The 17,436-nt window shown below is 41.4% G+C and overlaps 2 protein-coding genes across 3 annotated transcripts in view; both read right to left on the reverse strand.

Moving 5' to 3' along the window:
* Positions 1 to 17,436, reverse strand: part of NAPB (NSF attachment protein beta) — a 57,404-nt gene that overhangs the window by 4,254 nt on the left and 35,714 nt on the right. For both annotated transcript variants that reach the window (XM_075564058.1, XM_075564059.1), the window contains 5 exons: positions 12,460 to 12,515; positions 12,212 to 12,296; positions 3,802 to 3,906; positions 1,937 to 2,005; positions 1,207 to 1,257 (listed from right to left, as the gene is read on the reverse strand). In XM_075564058.1, coding sequence (XP_075420173.1) covers positions 1,207 to 1,257; positions 1,937 to 2,005; positions 3,802 to 3,906; positions 12,212 to 12,296; positions 12,460 to 12,515 — 366 coding nt within the window. The remainder of the gene's footprint in view (positions 1 to 1,206; positions 1,258 to 1,936; positions 2,006 to 3,801; positions 3,907 to 12,211; positions 12,297 to 12,459; positions 12,516 to 17,436) is intronic.
* Positions 7,039 to 8,312, reverse strand: LOC142422486 (small cell adhesion glycoprotein-like). Its single transcript, XM_075527856.1, has one exon. The coding sequence runs from the start codon at positions 8,132 to 8,134 to the stop codon at positions 7,838 to 7,840; it is 297 nt and encodes a 98-aa protein (XP_075383971.1). The 5' UTR covers positions 8,135 to 8,312; the 3' UTR covers positions 7,039 to 7,837.

Consider the following 17,436-nt stretch of genomic DNA (forward strand, 5'->3'; position numbering starts at 1 on the left):
GCACCAACAGAAGAGTAGCACTGACTTTCTGCTGCCTGGAGGCGGGCAACAGGAAGGCTTCTTGGAACATGGCAGCAAAGTCCAAGAGACTGTGTGACTACGCGGCTAGGGACCAGAGACTTGGCTCTCCTGGCTGAGAAGCGTTGCTACTGACAAATGACTGTATCCTTACTGTTTTCTGATCCTGACTTGTGGTAACCTGTCACCTCCCCTAAGAAACCCCCTCTTGGCGTATTTTCAGTGAGTGCTGTGAGGCCATTGCAATGAATTACTGAGCCCGGCACAGCTAGTGTGGTGCGGGAGGGACAGCTGGAGTCAGGGCAAGTCAAGAAAGATGACGTATGGAGCCACGTCTGACTCCGACCTCTTAGCAGTAGAGAAGCCCAAAGAGATCAGAAATGCAGCTATGCCCGCATCCCTGCAAAGCTCCCAGGCCAGTTTCTTCATTGAGGAATGCAATATTCCAATCGTACAGTGGTTCACAATCTTCCGAATGCCACATCCCTTTAATACAGTTCCTCATGTTGTGGTGAGGCCCCAATCATAAAATTATTTTTGTTGCTACTTCATTAACAGTAATTTTGCTACTCTTATGAATCGGGAGACTGCTGTGAAAGGGCTACTTGACCCTCCAAAGGGGTCGTGACCCACAGGTTGAAAAGCAATGCAATAGTATAAAAATGGTTTGGGGGCAAAAGTTAAATAGGAAAACATTCTTTTGCACTATTACCTTGAAGCCATATGAAGAAATTTGCTTAGTGCTAAAAATAAGATAGCAAAAATTGGGAACCCAGAAAAATAATAAGTGTAAAAAAATATTTTATGCTAATAACAAAAACTCTGAGTGTTTAAGTTTTATGCTTTAACTACCTTCAATTTACACTTATTTCTGTCAGATTATTTTCCAAAGAAATAATTAAGTCAATTATAGTTATATGAGGTATTCTTAAAGTAGCCTCACAATTACATAATTTTAAGCCTACATCAAGAAATAATTCACAAATGATATAGTTTAATGGCTATAGTCTCTTGGAACAGTCTAATTTTAAAGGTTTGTAGGATGTATAAAAATAGTGTGCAGAAATACACATTTAAGTTATGCAAGAATAATGTCAGGTAAATGATCACAATTTTAAAAACTAAAAAGGTTAAGTTTTAGAATTGAAACTTTACAAGTATGTATTATATCCCCCAAGCATAACTTACTGCTTCAGTGTAAGCTTCACTGTTTTGCTCTTCATGAGCTTCTAGAAGTTTCTATAAAATAATTAAGGAGAAAAATTAGTTTCATAGGCTAAAAAGTCCCATCTGTGAATAGATGCTTTCAACAACTTCAGTATCACATTAACTGATGTCATCAAGTATCACAAAATTGGGAAAACATTCAAATAAAAGTCAAGAATGACCCCAAGTTATGGATTCAGCTTTTCAAATGGCCTGTTTCAGAACACAATCTTATGCTCCTGACTATACACCCATTTGTCACTTATTAACTTGGGTAGGTTCCAAAGATGAGGTCATTATACAAAAATCGGCAATAGTTAAAAATGGAAGGTGACATCAAACCACAAGATGAAAGATCATGGTATCATTGCGTAATTGTCAGACCACTGAAAAGCCCGACATAAGACAAGGTGACACAGGAACAGCCACCGGAGTGAGCATTACTCTCGCCTTACACTCTGGTGTTCTTTCATGCCAGCCAGATATCGTTAATGTGAAAAATAGTTGTATAATAAATTGTTTACTGTTGTCATAAATGTTGACCAATGAGCTAGTCACTAAGTGAGGAGGTGTGGTGGCATTTGTAGACTCACAACGCAAAAACAAAAGGTACCAGGTTCCATACATAAATTAACAGGCTTTACACAAGTAAAATTTCACTAAGTCCCCCAAACCCAACATTTTTTTCCCTCAAAATTCCAAAATTACTTACTTTCAATAATTTACATTCTCTTGAATCAGTAAATGCTGGAAACATTTCCTCATATTTCTCAAGAGCAAGCTAGGAGAGACAAATAATTTATTAAAGTTAGACTTATAGAATTAGGAAACAAAGCCTTTTATATTATATTAACTTTAATTAGACTTATGTTTGTTTAATTTTAAGAAATTTTCTGCTAAACTTACATCAAAATCAATGCAAGAAAACTATTTTGAATTTTAAATTTCAAGTAGGAATACATTTCTAGGCCATTTTTTCTAAGTTTCTTTGGAGAAGTCATTGTGAACCTACTGTAATTCTTTTTTTTTTTAACTTAATGTAATTCTTAAAAACTCAAAGTGGCTCTCTTCTTTCATCTATGAAATGGAGAAAACGTCCTCTGTAACACTATGCAAATAAATAAAATTCAGATCATTGCAAGAGCTTAGAGCAGCGGTTTTCAACCTGTGGGTCGCGACTCCTTTGGGGGTCAAATGACCCTTTCACAGGGGTTGCTCGATTAATAACAGGAGCAAAATGACAGTGATGAAGTAGCAACAAAAATAATTTATGGTTGGGGGGGGGTCACCACAACATGAGGAACTGTATTACAGGGTCATGGCATTCGGAAGGTTGAGAACCACTGACCTAGAGGGAAGTGTAAAGTTTCTCTTAGTGCAATTTTGCTCTTCCAACAACACGCAGATATTGGCAATGACATGTCTGTCTAGGTCTTATCTCTTCAGTCCGTTGTACATCGGGTAGATGTGAGGTAGCACTTAAGAACAACAAAACCCAGCACAGTTTGCTCTCACTGACATTATGCCACAAAGAGGCAGAGGTGTGGCAAACAACTATATACACAGACACACAGGTCAGTGTCAGGTTGACCTGGGCTGTGAGAACTCAAGCTGGTATTCTTCATGAGTGTATGAGTGATGTGTGTGTCTGTGTGCAGGGTCAGGATAGACGGACAGTAAAGTCTCTGACAGATGAGGGCAACTGAGCAGAAACATGATTAAAGTTAGCGAACAAGTCAAAACAGTGCAAATACTGAGGTGAAAATAAATTTGGCATGTCTGGGAAATAGAAAACTAGAGAACAGTGAGCAAGAGGATGTTATGATCCTTCCATGCTAGACCAAGGAGTTATGATTTTATTCCAAGTGCAATGGGAAATCCGTGAAGGTGAGGAAAGGGTAAGGCTGCGATGACATTTTAAAGCACCACTCTGGCTGCTCAGTGGAAAATGGATGCTGAGGGGAGGATACCAGAATGAAAGAAAAATGCCCACTCCAGAAGGCACTGAAAACCAGTGTGCTAACAGGACGTCTAAACCTGCTGGAGAGAGGGTAAAATTGGAAGACAGATATATAGTCCACATAACTTCTAACTAGGGGTTGCTATCTAGTCAAGGCCTATTCATGCAAGCCCATGTGCAGATGAGTATTTTTAAACCAAGGAAGACCCACAGTCATTTCATTTATTAAAAACCGAAAGGGCGTTTGGAGCAAAGTGAACATTTTCTTCCAATGAATGTATGTGGTTTATTTTGAATGGAAATAACAAATCTGTTTCACGATTTGATTAATAAAGGGGGGGGAGATATTGAACTATTTTTACTGTTCTTTCCTTAGATCCCTAAATTCTTTAAAGCAAAACTGCCAAGGGAACTGAGCGATCAGGAAACATTACGAGCACAACCACAATAGTCCCTGTAAGATTACAGCTGGTATGTACCACAGAATTGTTACTTCTAATGCACCCAGTTTTCTCTTGCTACTGAACCCCAACCTAAGGGATTTCAAGAATGACAGAGTACCCTCACCCGATCTTGGGTTAAATGTATCAGAAAACTGTCCCTGAAGGACTGCTTACCTTTGCATTTAACTCATCTACTATGAAGTGGCAGAGGGCTGCTTTAAAGAAGTAATCCTTTGCACTGTACTTCAGCAAAGGATTGTCCATTGTGTTTGTTCCAACCTAGGCAGAGAAAAGCTTTTTCTAAATAAAGTCTCCTTTTTTACATTTAGCAAATTAATTTTTCTCTTTAAGAACTACATATATATTTATTAGTTTAGCTTTTAAATATATTTTTACACTCAGTATCATGTAAGAAAAAGTTCTACTAAATAAGAAAAATTACATACATTTCCAGGAAGCATTGATCTGTTAAAAATGACTTGTAAAATTCTTGTTTCCAGGAAGATAGAACAGGCATATTTTTCTCTATTCTTCTTACTAAATGCAACTAAATGCTAGGGTAAATTTACATGAAATAACAGAGAGTCATAAAGATGGAGAGAATAAGGTATCTAAGCTAGTGACTTGTGGCTTATGCAACATCAGAAGTCGGATTCTCTGGGTTTGCTTTTTGCCTCATATATCCTAGACATGCAAATGAAGAAATTAGCGCCAAGAGATACCAGTGGGCACACATACCCAAAAAACAGCAGAACAAAACTTGCCATCTCTTCCCAAGCACCAAGAAAGAAATCATCTATCAAGGGAAAAATTTTAGACAAGATTTGCTCTACTTCAGCCAAAATTACAGAAAAACAATGAGCCTACATACCTGAGCAGATGCTAAATAGGGAGCCTAGCTATCCAACCTTGTGAAACTGTGAAGAGCCTCATTAACCTTTGCCAGGTGATGCCAGAGACCAAAAAGCAAACAAACACACCAAATCAAGTGTCACCAAGTTGATTCTGACTCATAACAACCCTATATAAATGGTCCCCCACAGAACAGCTGGGGGGTTGAAATTCCAACTGTGCAATTAATAGCTTAATCTTTATACAGCAGCACCATATTAAAAACAAACAAAAACAACCGTGTCCTGACAATTAGTAATGAGCTCTGCCCTCTACCACTGCTGATCTACCTTATTCTATATAATCGACAGAAACACATGATGTGCCAAGGTTTCCCTCCACACAGCAGTAATAAGGTAAACTCCATCAGGGAACTGGTGAAGACAAGGTCAGAAGACGGAATGACCACCCCAGTCTAGTAGCAGTGAGCCCCTTCCCTTTAAGATGGCAATGGTGGGCCCTAAGACAACCTGGATTTCTACTTCTTCCCCAAATAATGAGACAATATCCCTCATCTTTCCCTGATGGAGCAGTATAATGAAAACTAATTGAAAGATAAGATTTAAATCAGATCCAAATATTATAATGTGAAAGTGCCCAGTTTTTAATAGAGAATTACTCACCATACCAAAAACTAGGAATATCTCATAATGAATAGATAATAGATGGCAAAACATGCTAGAATATCTAACAAAAATTTTTAATGAGCTATCTATCATAAAAATGCTTCAAAAACAATTAGAAAATGCTTGAAATGAATTTTAAAAAGAATTAAAGGAAAAGAACTGCATAAAATGGAAGATATTTTTAGAACTGAAAAAATTAAATAACTGACAAAAAATGAATAGAAGATTTCTGATAACTTGGCACCCTAGGACAGGATAATTAGACCCAAAATACAAGAAACCAACAAAAATACAAGAAGCCAAATGAAGTAAATATGGATGATAACCCTGGAACTCTGAGATTCAGAAGAAAGGGCAGAAGTGCATCAATGATCAACTAAGACGAAAACAGTGGACAAGAACAGGAAATGAACAGGGAGTGGTCAGCTGCCTCTGACACAGTACAACCACTTTAAACTTCTGCAGTCAGCATCTGATTGGCACAGCAATAATAACTGGCTGTGCTCCCCCAGGGAGCCACAGTGCCCCTATCAGGTGGCTGGTGATCAGAAAGATGGAAATGGCAACTGTGTTCACAATGTCCAATGATACCTGCACTGTCTGCAGCTCCACCCACTCACTCCTTCACCACCTGATCAGTGATACTCTATAGTGCTACCCTGCCATCCAACGATCTGTGTGGATAAAGAAAGAGAATTACATTCACAATTCTCTCCTCAAGCACACCAACTCAGAGACAGTGAAGGAGCACCAGAGTTCTGTCCCTCAGTTCCCATTACGACTGTGCAGGAGGGGTATCTAGAAACCTGTCTGCTACATGAAAACAAAATAGGGGGGGGGGGGGAGGCGGGGCGAAGCAACCAACAAATTCATGGGCAAAACACACCAACCACAAAGAAAATGAAAATATAATACCACCACAAGCAGATCACTTCAGTTCACACGAAGAAACAAGACAGAGTGGCTAAAACACAGAGCTAGAAACAGAATGCTTTCCTGAGTAAGAAACGGCATTGGAGCGATCTGGTAAAGGATAAGGAAGAAACCCCCCCCCCCCCCCAAACAGACATAATGAAAAAAATTAGAGTCCATACATGAAACAGCAAGTAGAAATCTCAAAGATTAATACTAGGATTTCAGAAAAAGATCAAACATTGAAAGGGAAAAGGGGTAGAACTAAGTCAATGAAAGGCTGAAGTAGAGTCTGAAGATAAATGTTTGAAAACTAATCTGGTAGATGAACAATCAGAAAAAAGAACCAAAAGAAAAAAATAAGAGAGAAAAAGGCAAGAAGAACCCATGAGATTAGACTTTGATTTCTTAGCAGAAACAATGCAGACAAGGTGACTGTGGGATACCATACACGAAATTCTCAAAGGGTGGTGGGGGAGCCAATTAAGAATTACATCTTGAGTAAAAATGTGCATCGAGTAAAATGGTAAAATTAGGATATTTCCAAATACATATAAATTAAGAGAATTTCTAAAGCCTGTTATAAGAACTACTAACGAGAATTCTTCAGATGAAGAACAAAGAATGGAAGACAATGACCTCAGCTTAAGGGACATAGCAAAATCACCAAAAGTTCAGCCCAAATATAGAAGTGTTTAAAGTAAAATAAGCCTGCCGCAAGATGGCAAATGAGGCGGGTAATGTTCTACCACCCTCTGTGACAAAGACAGGAGAGACCAAATGACACTAATGGCTCACAAGAAAGGTGGGACTTTCCCTTGTTCCCCACACGCCCTTGCTAATCAAGAGTGTGTCTCGCTCCTCTCCTTTATCTACCTAGCAGCCACTGACCCCCGCATTCCCAGGGCACTGTCTGCCCAAGGGTGAAATGCAGCCTTGTAGGTCTCAGATCAGCAGCACAAGCCTTGGCAAAAACTCCTTCTATAACCAGATGCCCGGCCCTCAATGCCCTGAGCTAGCAGAAACTACTTCCAAATTAGTTGCCCTCACTCCACACGTTGGTTTTTGTTTGGCTGGCTGAGTTGTCTCCAACTCATCACCGCCTAAGTACAACAGAACAAACCACTGTTCATCCTATGATGTCCCCACAATTGTTTCTGAGCCCACTGCTGGAGCCACCATGTCAATCCGTATTGTTGAGGGCTTTCTTTTTTTTTTCTGTCTCAACAAAAACATTTAATCTGCATAAGAACAGTACAAGAGGGTGGCTGGGGAACATGGGAAGGAAGGGCTCCCCATGGCCCCCGTTCATCAGGTCGTCTTCATGGTTGGCCCCTCCTGACAGTCTCACCTTGGCCCGTTTTCCAGCCTCTGGGGAGATGGGAAGAACTGGGCACCAGATCTAGTTGGAGCTACCTCTAGGGGACCAGGCAAAGGACACAGTACTAACTCTAAGTCACTCTTCCCCCCTTCCCAACCTGGGAACAAAATGAAGATCGTGGGGCACATACTCAGTGTTACCTGGTCTAAGCACACCCCCCACCCCAGCTAGTCTGCCAGTCAGACACCAGCTGTGTTAGGAAGCCTGGCTAAAAACAAGCTGCTTTCTCCATGGCCCTGGTGCCGGTGCTGCTGACATTTGGGCTGGTGTTCTGGCGGGAACTTTGAGCTGCCCACATCCGTCAATGCTGCTTACTGCCATCAGAGGAACCGCTCATGGAATCAACAGTCCGAGTGGTGGTGCTGGAGCCAGAGACAAGCTCCCTGGGCCCCCAGCAGGCTTAGATGAAATATTCCTCCTTCTCCTTGCCCTTGACGGATTCGCTTTCCATCTGGAGCGTGGCACTGGGCTCGCCACCTGCAGGCTCGTAGGTGACATAGCTGCCTTTGTTCTTGTACAGGTAAAAGAAGATCAGGACCACCACTGAGAGCAGGGTGAGGAAGACCACAGTGATGACCACTGCAATGAGTGCTGTGCTGGCCTCAGCGTCTTGGGACAAGGCGTCAGTGGCCCGCAGGATCGGGGTGGTCAGCAGGTCTGCCCCTCTGGGGGCAGGTGTGGTTGAGAGACTAGTCATTGCAGCCAATGGACGAGGACGGACGAACAGACCTTTCCAGTCGGACGGGCCGCGGGTGAAGGGCCCGGCCGAGGGTTTTCTTCTTTATCCACTGGACCCTCTATTTTACCATCATGAGGTACTTCTCCAGAGACAGGTCTCTATTGGTAACTTGTTCAAAGTACACGAGAGGAAGCTGTACCATCCTCACGTCCAGGCAGCAGTCTGTTTGCCTCTGAGATATTGTTTGTTCTTCTGGCAGCCACTGTATGGTGAATCTTCTCTGCCAATGCTGTAAGTCAAATGCGTCGATTCTGCTCCAGTCTCCGTATTCAATGGCCACACGGATATGAGGTTACGGAAAATACAATGGCTTGACTATGAAACCCTGATTTCCACAGAAGGCAGAACTCAGAACCTTTGATTTTTACGTCTGTCATCATGCATTTTGGCATAAGGAAAGGGGCAGGAGTGTGCAGTGTTTTACTAGAGCATTTCAAGGAACAAGGACCGGACTTTCCTCTGATAGGAAATGATGACATGTAAACAAGCCTAGTGATGCTGAGGATGACACAATTTTGATGGTTAACAGAATGATCCTTTTGGGTGGAAAAGTTGCTGGTGTATCCACAACCCAGTTCCATCAGCATTCCTATGAATGATTGACAGCAAATTCTTCTTACCACTTGCCTTCCTCTCCTCAGCATGAAACAGACACTGCTTTTGTCTCCCAGCAGCAGCTGGCCTCTGTCTTCCACAAAAAGTCAAGGAGCTTTACATTCCTTGAGTGAGGAACCCATTACTGAAAACCCCCTTTCCCTGAATGACTAGCCAGTAGAAACAATGGAACTGACAAGTAAATTGATTCTGATTCATTTTCTTCCTCTCCATAAGTGGCTGTTTAATTAATTATCAGGGGCTCATACAACTAATGCATTTTTTTAAATGACCAAACCATTCAGTGCCTGGGTGCCCATATGAGTGGTAATGAGTGCGAATACACGCAAACACGTCTCCTTCCAAGTGACCACTCACACTATCTGCTCATCACTGACTCTCTTTTACCCAGACAGTAACAACCCACACCATCTTCCTTCAGGGCCCTCCCAGCTGGCACAGCTGTGCAGATATGCAATTTATTGGATGTTTCTCAGTCTGGTTCAGAAACTATAGATTGAAATGTGAGGTAAAGATTATGATTTGGGGAGGGCTGGAGACAATAGTTGTAAATTACTATGGCTGATTTATTTCTACTCTATTCATACAAACTATTTAGGAAAATGAGCATTGTATTTAAAAAAATTTTAAACATTTTATTAGAGATTCATACAACTTTTACCACAATCCATACATATACATACATCAATTGTATAAAGCACATCTGTACATTCTTTACCCTAATCATTTTCAAAGCATTTGCTCTCTACTTAAGCCCTTTGCATCAAGTCCTCTTTTTCCCCCCTCCCCCCTCCCTACTCCCCCCTCTCTCATGAGCCCTTGATAGTTTATAAATTATTATTTTGTCATAACTTGCCCTATCCGGCGTCTCCCTTCACCCCCTTTTCTGTTGTCCATCCCCCAGGGAGGAGGTCACATGTAGATCCTTGTAATCGGTTCCCCCTTTCCAACCCACTCACCCTCTGCCCTCCCAGTATCGCCCCTCACACCCCTGGTCCTGAAGGTATCATCCACCCTGGATTCCCTGTGCCTCCAGCTCCCATATGCACCAGTGTACAACCTCTACTCTATCCAGACTTGCAAGGCAGAATTCGGATCATGGTAGTGGTGGTGGTGGGGGGAAGCATGTAGGAACTGGAGGAAAGCTGTATTCTTCAGTGGTGCTACGTTGCACCCTGACTGACTCATCTCCTCCTTTAGACCCCTCTGTGAGGGGATCTCCAGTGGCCGACAAATGGACTTTGAGTCTCCACTCTGCATTTCCCCCTTCATTCACTATGGTAAGATTTTATTTTTTTGATGATGCTTTATACCTGATCCCTTTGACACCTCGTGATCGCATATGCTGGTGTGCTTCTTCCATGTGGGCTTTGTTGCTTCTGAGCTAGATGGCCGCTTGTTCACCTTCAAGCCTTTAAGACCCCAGACACTTATCTCTTTTGATAGCTGGGCACCATCTGCTTTCTTTGCCACATTTGCTTATGCACCCGTTTGTCCTCAGTGATCGTATCATAGAGGTGTGCACCCCATGATATGATTTTTGTTCTTTGATGCCTGATAACTGATCCCTTCGGAACCATGTGATTGCACAGGCTGATGTGTTCTTCCATGTGGGCTTTGTTGCTTCTGAGCTAGATGGCCACTTGTGTATCTTCAAGCCTTTAAGACCCCAGACGCTATCTCTTTTGATAGCCGGGCACCATCAGCTTTCTTCATTGCATTTACTTGGTCACCCGCTTTGGCTTCAGCAGTTGTGTCGGGAGGGTGAGCATCATAGAGTGCCAATTTAATAGAAGAAAGTATTCATGCATTGAGGGAGTGTTTGAGTAGAGGCCCAAGGTCCTTCCGCCATCTTAATACTAAACCTATAAATATAGACACATAGATCTATTTCCCCATCCTCATATATATATTTGCATGTACATGCCTTTGTCTAGACCTCTATAAATGCCCTTTGCCTCCTAGCTCTTTCCTCTCTTTCCCTGACTTTCCTCCTGCCCCACTATCATGCTCCTTCCCCACCTGGGTTACAGCTATACCTCTTCTTTAGGTTACCTTATCCTTGATCATTCCCTACCAGGCCTGCCACTCCCCCCTCACCACCAATTTGGATCCCATGTTGTTCCCTTGTCCCTGGGTTAGCTACTTAGGAAAATGAGCATTGTATTTTTTTTTTTTAACAAATCTGAGAAAGTGTATGAATTTCAGGTGTTTGACTTCCAGAAAATATTTTGTATTGTTAATATCTGAATGCTGAAAGTTTCAGATCTTTGCTAGGATGCAATAAATTTATATACTAAAAAAGAAAAATGCAATAGTTTGATTCAGGGACACCTTTGACCTCAAAATGACATTTTTGCTCTTTAATATCAAGAGGTATTGTGAATCAGATTTGCCCATTGCGATGCTATTTGATTTTTTTTTCCTTTTAACAATTGATGCAGACAAGCCATTTAATAAAATCTAATACCCATTCCTAATAAAAAAGATTCAACAAAATAGAAATATAAGGAAAATTCCTAAACATAATAAATTTCATTTATTTAAAAATAAAAGCCAACATTACCCTCAAAAGATAAACTAAAAGCATTCTGCTTGCTAATGAGAACCAGATAAGAATAACCTTTACCACAATTTCTGTTTGAATCAGACAATTATATAATTACTATGCCATGAGTGACACACTCAGGAGGAACGGTGCTGGTTTCATTGCCAAAAGGGACAATGCAAGATTAATCTTTTTAAAAAAATCATTTTATTGGGGGCTCATACAACTCTTATCACAATCTATACATCCATCCATTGTGTCAAGCACATTTGTACATTTGTTGCCATCATCACTCCCAAAACACCTGCTCTCCACTCAAGGCCTTGGCATTAGCTCATTTTCCCCCTTCCTCCCCTCTCCCTCATGAACCCCTGATAATTTATAAATTATTATTTTGTCATATCTTAAACTGTCCGACATCTCCCTTTACCCACTTTTCTGTTGTCCATCCCCCAGGGAGGAGGTTCTATGTAGATCCTTGTAATCGGTTCCCCTTTCCACCCCAAACCTCCTTTCACCCTCCCAGTATTGCCACTCTCAGCACTGGTCCTGAAGGGGACCATCTGTCCTGCATTCCCTGTGTTTCCAGTTCCTATCTGTACCAGTGTACATCCTCTGGTCTAACCAGATTTGTAAGGTAGACCTGGGATCATGATAGTGGGGGTAAGCATTTAGGAACTAGAGGAAAATTGTAGGTTTCATCATTGCTACCCTGCACCCTGACTGGCTTGTCTCCTCCACACGACCCTTCTATAAGGGGATGTCCAGTTATGTACATATGGGCTTTGGGATAAAGCATTTTCTTATACACATATGAGTGTCTCTGGATTTATTTCTCTATTCAACCCAGACTAACACAGTAGCATTCTTACCTGCTCATAGATCTCAATAGCTTTCTGATACTGCTCAAGCTGAGCAGCATAAGCTGCAACTTTCAGCAGACACTTGTTTGCAGAACTGAAATGAAGACGAGAGAGAAAAAAGATGCTCAATGGAAAAATAAATGAGCATGAACCCCAATAGTCCTTCATTTGGTAAAAATCATAATGTACATTAGGGAGAGCACAATCAAGATTTGTCTCATCATACATGATCAGTTATACTAAGAAAAAATACTTGCCTATTGGATTCTTCTCCTTTGTAATAATCAGCAGATTGTTCATAATGTGCAATGGCCTGAAAACACACACATTTTATTCATATTATTTGTTTGAAGAGTTGTATTTAAAAATTATATTTGCACAGTTGCTTTTCTAGTAAATAACGTATTCCAAGAGCAACACTTCCATAATTTGAGCTACTTTATTAACAGTATATACTCGTGTATAAGCTGAGTTTTTCAGCACAAAAGATGTGCTGAAAAACTGGGGTTTGGCTTATACATGAGCCAAGGTACCCCAGCGAGGTGTAACCTCTCGCTGCCCCCCCCACAGGTAACTGGACGAGCGCCCATTATCTCGTGGGTGATTGCCATTTCTCTGCTGTTCATTCAAAGCCCCACTGACACTGCAGGGCTTTGAATGTTTGTTTACTCACATCTAACCAATCAGAGCCATCGTATGACGTCGACGGCTCCAATTTGCAGAAGTACCCATAGTGCTTCACTTACACTGGCAGCTGAACTGGTAAGGATGTGTCTGTGGCTGCACTCCATCTCTCCCCTCTGGTCTCTGTGTTAATTCACATCCTACATCCCCCGCCCGCACTACCCCCCCTCCCCCGCCTAGCATGTTGCGGGGGTGGGGGGCATTACCATGAAAGTTCTTTTTCAAAGTCTTGTTTTTTTATCCTATTAGAAATGGATACTCTTGAACCCAAACAAAAATACCGGTCATATGAGGCTGGTTTCAAAATGAAGGTTGTCAAGAGCAGAAGAGAGCAATAACAGTATTGCAAGTAGGGAATTCTGTGCTGACGAAAAGCAAGTGAGGAAGTGGTGGAAAATGAAGGCTGACTTGGAACAGATTCCAACAGCTAAAAAAGCTCGTCGTGGTTTAACATCTTTTTATGGGGCTCTAGAGAGTGAATTGCATAAATGGGTTATGGAGTGTCGTCAAAATGGTTACTGCGTAACATGCATGGGAATCTGCATACGTGCTTTACAAATGGCTAAGGATGACAAATAAAAAGCACCAGGCATTGAAAAATTTGCTGTGTCAGCAGGATGGTGTACCTGCTTCATGAATAGGTTTGGCCTATTATGTTTGAGACAGAGAACAAAGATTTCCCAGAAATTGCCACAAGACCTTGAGGAAAAAATTATGTCATTCCAGTCATTTATTATAAAACAAAGAGGGATTTATAATTATGACCTGGCAAATATTGGGAATATGGATGAAACTGTCATGACATTTGATCTTCCAAGCAACCGAACTGTGGCAAGTTTAGGAGCAAAAACCATTTTTCTCAAAACCACAGGAAATGAAAAAAAAAAAACAACCAACACTACAGTTGTTCTATCATGTTTGGCTAATGGAACTAAGCTGCGTCCTGTCATTACTTTTAAAAGAAAGACCTTGTCTAAAAAGATCAATTTTGCACCAAGAATTACTGTGCATGCACATGTTAAAGGCTGGATGGAAGAAGACGGAACAAAAAATTGGCTGGAAGAAATTTGGAACCGATGACCAGGAGCAGCCTTAAAGAAAAAGCCATCGTTACTTGTTTGGAATATGTTCAGAGCCCACCTATTGGATGACATAAAAAAATTGGCAAAATCTAGTAAAGTTACTTTAGCCGTTATTCCAGGCGGGCTTACATCTGTACTTTGGCCTCTGAATGTATCTTTGAATAAGCCTTTTAAAGACTGTGTGCGAAGGATGTGGCATGAATGAATGTCATCTGGTCAAGCCCAACTAACAAAAGGAGGAAATCTCATGAAGCCTGACATAGAGTTAATTCTATTTCCCCAGGAATTTTTTTTAATTGGGGGCTTGTACAATTCTTATCACAATTCATCCATCCATTGCATCAAGCACATTTGTTGCCATCATCATTCTCAAAGCATTTTCTTTCTACTTGAGCCCTTGGTATCAGCTCATTTTCCACCTCTTGCCCTCACAAACCCTTGATAATTTATAAATTATTATTTTTCAATGTCTTACATCTCCCTTCACCTACTTTTCTGTTGTTATCCCATCCCCCAGGGAGAGAGTTATATGTAGATCCATGTAATCAGTTCCCCCTCTCTACCTCACCTTCCCTTCCCCTCCTGGTATTGCTACTCTCATTATTGGTCCTAAGGGGTTTATCTATCCTGGATCCCTTGTGTTTCCAGCTCTTATCTGTACCAGTGTACATCCTCTGTTCTAGCTGGATTTGTAAGGTAGAATTGGGATCATGTTAGTTGGGGGAGGAAGCATTAAAGAACTAGAGGAAAATTGTATGATTTATCGGTGCTATACTGCACCCTGACTGGCTCTTCTCCCCGGGACCCTTCTGTAAGGGGAAGTCCAGTTGCCTACAGATGGGCTTTGGGTCTCCACTCCGCACTCCCCCCCATTCACAATGATATATTTTTGTTCTTTGATGCCTGATAACTGATCCCTTCAACACCTCATGATCACACAGACTAGTGTGCTTCTTCCAAGTGGGCTTTGTTGCTTCTGAGCTAGATGGCCACTTATTTGCCTTCAAGCCTTTAAGACCCCAGATGCTACATCAGCTTTCTTCACCACATTTGCTTATGTGCCCATTTTGTCTTCAGCTATCTTGTCAGGAAGGTGAGCATCATGGAATGCCAGTTTAATAGAACAAAGTGTTCTTGCATTGAGGGAGTACTTGAGTAGAGGCCCAATGTCCATCTTAATACTAAATCTATAAATATATGCACATAGATCTATTTCCCCATTATCATGTTCCCCATTATCAAGTTTGAACATGACAAACTTGTCAGTCTGGTTCCTAAACAACTACAAATGACAAAATGCACAAAGAGGGCTTCAAAAGTTTGCAGAGAAATCCCCTTATTTTTTAATTCTATTTCCCCAGGAATTTTTTTTAATTGGGGGCTCATACAATTCTTATCACAATTCATCCATCCATTGCATCAAGCACATTTGTATATTTACATGTATACATCCCTATAAATGCCCTTTGCCTCCTAGTTCCTTTCTCTATTTCCTTCTACTTTCCTCTTGTCCCACTGTCATGCTCAGCCTTCATTTGGGTTTCAGTAATTCCTGTTACATTGCCTTTGATCAAGCCCTATCAGGCCTCCTACACCCTCCTCATCACTGATTTGTATCACTTGTTGTTCCCTTGTCCCTGGGGTTAACATCCACTTCCTTTCCTCCACCACCCCCTCTCTTACATTCCCCCAGAACCATCGGTCCAGTTTTCTCCACCAGATTGTTTACCCCGCCTATCTATAACTGCAGAGATAATAATATGCACAAAAAACTAGAGAGAGCAAACCAAAGTTAAAAAACAAACCACAAACCAAAACAACAACTCTACAAAAAGAAAAGAAAAGCCTGTAAATAGTTCAAGGTCTGTTTGTTGACCTTTTGGAGTGTTTTCCTGTCGAGTCTGATGGGGTGTCACACCCTGGTCCTACAGTCTAATTTTGGTATTCCCTGGGGACTTCGTTGCTCTCTTCCCCTTGCTGTTCTGTTGAATACCCTTAGTGTTTCTCCTCAGTGTGTGGGGTCAGATCGGGTGCAATTCCCGCACTGTGTCTCCAGTGTTGTTCCCCGTAGTGCTATGGGTCAGCAAGGGACATTGTGTCTTGTAATGGGCTGACCCTATGGTCCTTGCTGTGCTTTGGCTGCTCTGAGCATGAATACTGACCTCAGGTCTTGGTGGGCCAGGATGTGTGATGTGTTTCCTTCTCTCTTCCTTTCCCTTCATTTGCTCCTGTGTGCTCTGATCAGACATGTCCCTCTCCCTGAGCTATAGCTTAAGTGCTGTCCTGAAGTGAATTCTTCTGTAGGGAAGGGGCTCAGGAACTTTTAAAAGCAGTCTCGGACTTCACTTCGGTGTTCCCAATACTGCCAAACCCAGAACAGCTATATTGGCCTGTTGAGATATGACAGATATGAACCTCAGTTCCATTTTTGGTGTATGATTTGCTACAGCAATATGGATTAGTTGTTGATACTATAAGTGCCATCTATAAGAAGGGAGGTAGCCCCTGACCTAAAATAGGTGCCACTGAATTAACAGTTAAGTGATGAGAAAACAGAAGTAGTAGGTTGGCTAGGTAGAAACTTTTGTTATGCTTTGGCGTAAATTTAAGTGAAATCAAGCATGTACCCATCTGAGGCGAAACTCTAGAGAAAGTGAATTGACCAGTTTAAAAGCAGTTGAGGAAAGTAGGAGACACCATCCAGGAATAAGGGACTCATAGGATTGGAAAAGCCAATGGCTTCTATAACCCAACTAGCAAGAGATAAGTCTGGGCAACAGTTTAAACCAAGGGTCAGAGATTTTTGTTCTATAATGGGCCAAATAAATATTTTGGAATTCATGAGTCACAACCTCTTAGGCCTGCAGTTCTATCATGAAAGCAGCTATACACAATACATGAACTGAATGAATGTGGCCATGTTCCAATAAAGCTTTACTTATGAACAATGAACAGTGTAGTGGGTTGCTAATGACAAAGTCGGCAGTTTGAACACCTCAGGTGCTTGGCAGCAGAAAGATGAGACTTTCTGGTCCCACAAAGATTTATAGTCTTGGAACCCCAAAGGGGGAAGTTCGACTCAGCCCTACTGGGTTTCTAGGAATCAGAACTGACACGATGACAGTGAGTGAGAACTGGGCAACAAAACTTCAATTTCACATAATCACTGTTTGTCAAAAACTATTATTCTTTTGAATAATATCCGAATGATATATCTCAGGATCCCAATGATTAAAACTATAAAAATAATATTCTGCTTGCCAAAGAAAACCCCTCATTGCCATTGTGCTGATGTGGGCTCATATTGATCCTGTAGTAACATACCACAGTCAATCCCAACGTAACCACGATGTAGTAGACAATGTAGATGTAGCCATTATAACAATGCAAACATATTGTATTAATTAGCCTGAGTATAGCCATTTGTACTGACCTATGTAAGGCCACTTATCAAATTCTGTATTCTTC

This window comes from Tenrec ecaudatus, chromosome 12 (genome assembly GCF_050624435.1).
Source record: "Tenrec ecaudatus isolate mTenEca1 chromosome 12, mTenEca1.hap1, whole genome shotgun sequence".
Taxonomy (NCBI): domain Eukaryota; kingdom Metazoa; phylum Chordata; class Mammalia; order Afrosoricida; family Tenrecidae; genus Tenrec; species Tenrec ecaudatus.

What these genes read in the sequence shown, in the direction of transcription:
- LOC142422486 (XM_075527856.1), bottom strand. Translation starts at nt 8,134, where the DNA reads ATGACTAGTCTCTCAACCACACCTGCCCCCAGAGGGGCAGACCTGCTG.